The 3,141-nt window shown below is 35.8% G+C and overlaps 1 protein-coding gene across 3 annotated transcripts in view; it reads left to right on the top strand.

The window, feature by feature from the left end:
- The first annotated feature begins 671 nt into the window (after nucleotides 1-671).
- LOC114306683 (acetyl-CoA carboxylase 1) overlaps nucleotides 672-3,141 on the top strand; it is a 13,680-nt gene continuing 11,210 nt past the window's right edge. Inside the window, exons 1-7 of one of the 3 annotated variants that reach the window (XM_028251973.2) lie at nucleotides 672-865; nucleotides 1,424-1,811; nucleotides 1,914-2,120; nucleotides 2,210-2,371; nucleotides 2,603-2,695; nucleotides 2,799-2,894; nucleotides 3,101-3,141. The exon at nucleotides 3,101-3,141 is cut by the window's right edge and continues 133 nt beyond it. In XM_028251973.2, the coding sequence (XP_028107774.2) occupies nucleotides 1,434-1,811; nucleotides 1,914-2,120; nucleotides 2,210-2,371; nucleotides 2,603-2,695; nucleotides 2,799-2,894; nucleotides 3,101-3,141 (977 nt within the window). In that variant the 5' untranslated portion in view covers nucleotides 672-865; nucleotides 1,424-1,433. The remainder of the gene's footprint in view (nucleotides 866-1,423; nucleotides 1,812-1,913; nucleotides 2,121-2,209; nucleotides 2,372-2,602; nucleotides 2,696-2,798; nucleotides 2,895-3,100) is intronic. The other 2 variants (XM_028251972.2, XM_028251971.2) reach the window with 2 other exon arrangements.

Here is a 3,141-nt window from a genome sequence, read left to right as displayed (position 1 = left end):
GAAGTCTTACGGTGTGTTTGATTCATTAATTTAGGATGAATTTTGAAAAGAGAAAAAATATACATATATAAATTGTCAGTGAAATATAGTTGCATTTAATTTATATTTTATTCATTTTTTCTCTTTATCTTTTTGAATATCTGTTCAAATTTATAATTCAAACACATTCTCTTGATATTGGGCTCATTTGGGAAACTGATTAAAAGTCTGTTTTTGATTTTTAACTCATTTTAAGTCATATTATTTATCATATTTTTTATTCAAAAAAAATAAAAAATTCAAAAGATATTTAAAAAGTTAACTTTTAATTAATTTTTCAAAACACATCGTTAATGTAATGGGTAAAAAGAATTGATTCGCTGATATTCTCGGAGATAAATCACCAATTTTTATAGAATTTTTAACAAGAATATATCCTCTGACCTCACATGTGACAACAATCAAAGGTTGATCATTTTTACAAACTTTTAAACCAATCAAGAAATGTAGAGAGGGAGAAAGAAAGTGAAAACGACGATTTCCGTTTCTTGGACTGATTGACTTGAAAAGGAGAGAGAAAGGGACGGGTTAGAGAGGTGGGTAGCTGGAGAACTAATTAGAGGAGAGGGCAGGTACCACTCTCTCTCTTTCTCTCTCTCTAATTAAAAGCCTCCGTTTATACTTGCGCCAGCAAAAACTGAACCAAACCCACACCCCACCACCCTCTTCTCTTTCTTCCTCTGCACAAACATTTTAGACACATTCAGGGCTTCTTGATTCTGGGTTCTTGTTTTTTTTTTTTTTATTCCCAAATGCTCAGAAGAGACCAATAATATTGAAATAATTTGATATCATTTTTAAAGATTCGAGCTTGTTCTTCTCCAGGGTCAGTTACACCGCTCTCTCTCTCTCTCTCTCTCTCTCTCTCTCGCTCATTCTTTTGAATTCCTCTTTTTAGTTTCAGTTGTGATTAGTTTTCTGTTGGCTTGATTTGGGCATTGCTATTTAGTAGTGCTCTGTTTGATTGGTTTATTTTTGTTGTTTTTACTTCACATGGTTACCTTGTTTTTGACGTAGAAGATGATTTTATAATACCCAATTTAGAATGAATGATACACGTGTTTGTAGTGGTGTTTGTTTGTGTTTTAAGACTGTTGAGCAATGACTTGAATTGTAATAACATTATTTCTTAACTTTTCATGTCTTGTTCTGTTTCATAGGTCTTTTGAGCAATGAATCAAATAGTAAGAACATAATTCTTTACTTCACAAAGTTACATTATTTTCGACATACAAGATGATCGTAGAAAGTCCAATTCAGCATTAGATTTACTTTTCTTATGTTCTCTGTTTCATAAGAGTGTTGAGCAATTAATTCAGCTCTAGACTAATTCTTTATCAATAATATCCAATCCTAGTCCCTATTGATTTTACTTGGGTTTCAGGCTGTACAGTATGTCGGAAGCCCAAAGGAGGTCCCTCATGGTCGGTGTTGGCCGTCTTAGCAATGGATTCACAAATGGCCCAATTCCATTAAGATCCTCAACCGCAGTATCCCAAGTCAATGAGTTCTGTTATGCTCTTGGGGGGAAAAAGCCAATACACAGTATCTTAGTAGCGAACAACGGAATGGCAGCTGTGAAGTTTATACGTAGCATAAGGACATGGGCTTATGAAACATTTGGTACAGAGAAGGCAGTATTGTTGGTGGCCATGGCTACTCCAGAGGACATGAGAATCAATGCTGAGCATATTAGAATTGCCGATCAGTTTGTAGAAGTTCCTGGTGGGACTAACAATAATAACTATGCGAATGTGCAGCTCATTGTAGAGGTGTGCACATTCATTCTCATTACATGTTTGAAATTTTAAGTTCTTTCTTTGATGAGAATAAAGTTTTGGCATCGATAAAATTTTTAATTCTTGGGAATCCAGATGGCAGAGATCACACATGTTGATGCAGTTTGGCCTGGTTGGGGTCATGCTTCCGAAAACCCTGAATTGCCCGATGCACTGACTGCAAAGGGAATCATATTTCTTGGGCCGCCGGCTACTTCTATGGCTGCACTGGGGGATAAAATTGGTTCATCACTGATTGCTCAAGCAGCTGAAGTTCCCACTCTCCGTTGGAGTGGCTCTCATGTAATTTTTTTCAGCTAGTAAATTATGCTTATTTTTTAATCTTGCAGAGCTCATATCATATTCAATACATTTAACTTCCATGTTTTTAGGTGAAAATTCCTCCAAAAAGCTGTTTGGTTACTATTCCAGATGATACCTATCGTAAAGCATGTGTTTACACTACCGAAGAAGCAATTTCTAGCTGTCAAGTAGTGGGTTACCCGGCAATGGTAAAGGCATCTTGGGGTGGTGGTGGTAAAGGCATAAGAAAGGTTTACCTCACACATTACTCGTGCTATACTCTGAATGTTGGCAATATCTCCCTCTTTGATTAATTAGTTTTATAGCCAATATTGCCATTTTAATAGTATCACCCATGTCAATAATTGATTAAAATGAGATTGGGGAAGTTGCTTCCCATGTTGAGAAGCTTGGTTCTATCATCTTGCTGCCTTATCTTTTAACTGATTTAAATCAAGTATGCTACTGTTTGAACTTTCTAGGTTCATAATGATGAAGAAGTCAGGGCATTATTCAAGCAAGTCCAGGGTGAAGTTCCTGGCTCACCCGTATTTATAATGAAGCTGGCTTCTCTGGTATGATCACCTACTGCATTCTGCCCTTAACAAAAATACTTTGAATTGCTTGTTTCTAGGACGTGACCATATTCTCACTTTACATTTGGTTTCTTGAAAGTAGAGCCGACATTTAGAAGTGCAGTTGCTTTGTGATCAATACGGAAATGTTGCAGCTTTGCATAGTCGTGATTGCAGTGTCCAGAGGCGACACCAAAAGGTAACTTCAGCATTTTGATGTTGATTTTACATTTGTGGAACTTTTGCTCATTCCAACTAAAATGCTTTCTTAGTTACATCTCACAAGTATACAATAACGAGAAATTATTTCTTCTTTAATTTCATTTTTTGGTTTTTGTCGTTGAATAACAGTTGGCATTATCTTTGATAGATGTTATCACTAATCTTAGTCATTTATGTTCATAGATTATTGAGGAAGGTCCAATTACAGTAGCTCCTCTAGAAAC

Source organism: Camellia sinensis, chromosome 3 (assembly GCF_055761805.1).
Source record: "Camellia sinensis isolate YWXY chromosome 3, ASM5576180v1, whole genome shotgun sequence".
Lineage (NCBI taxonomy): Eukaryota > Viridiplantae > Streptophyta > Magnoliopsida > Ericales > Theaceae > Camellia > Camellia sinensis.
The sequence above is the reverse complement of the archived record's forward strand: the minus strand, read 5'-3'. Positions and strand labels throughout refer to the sequence as shown.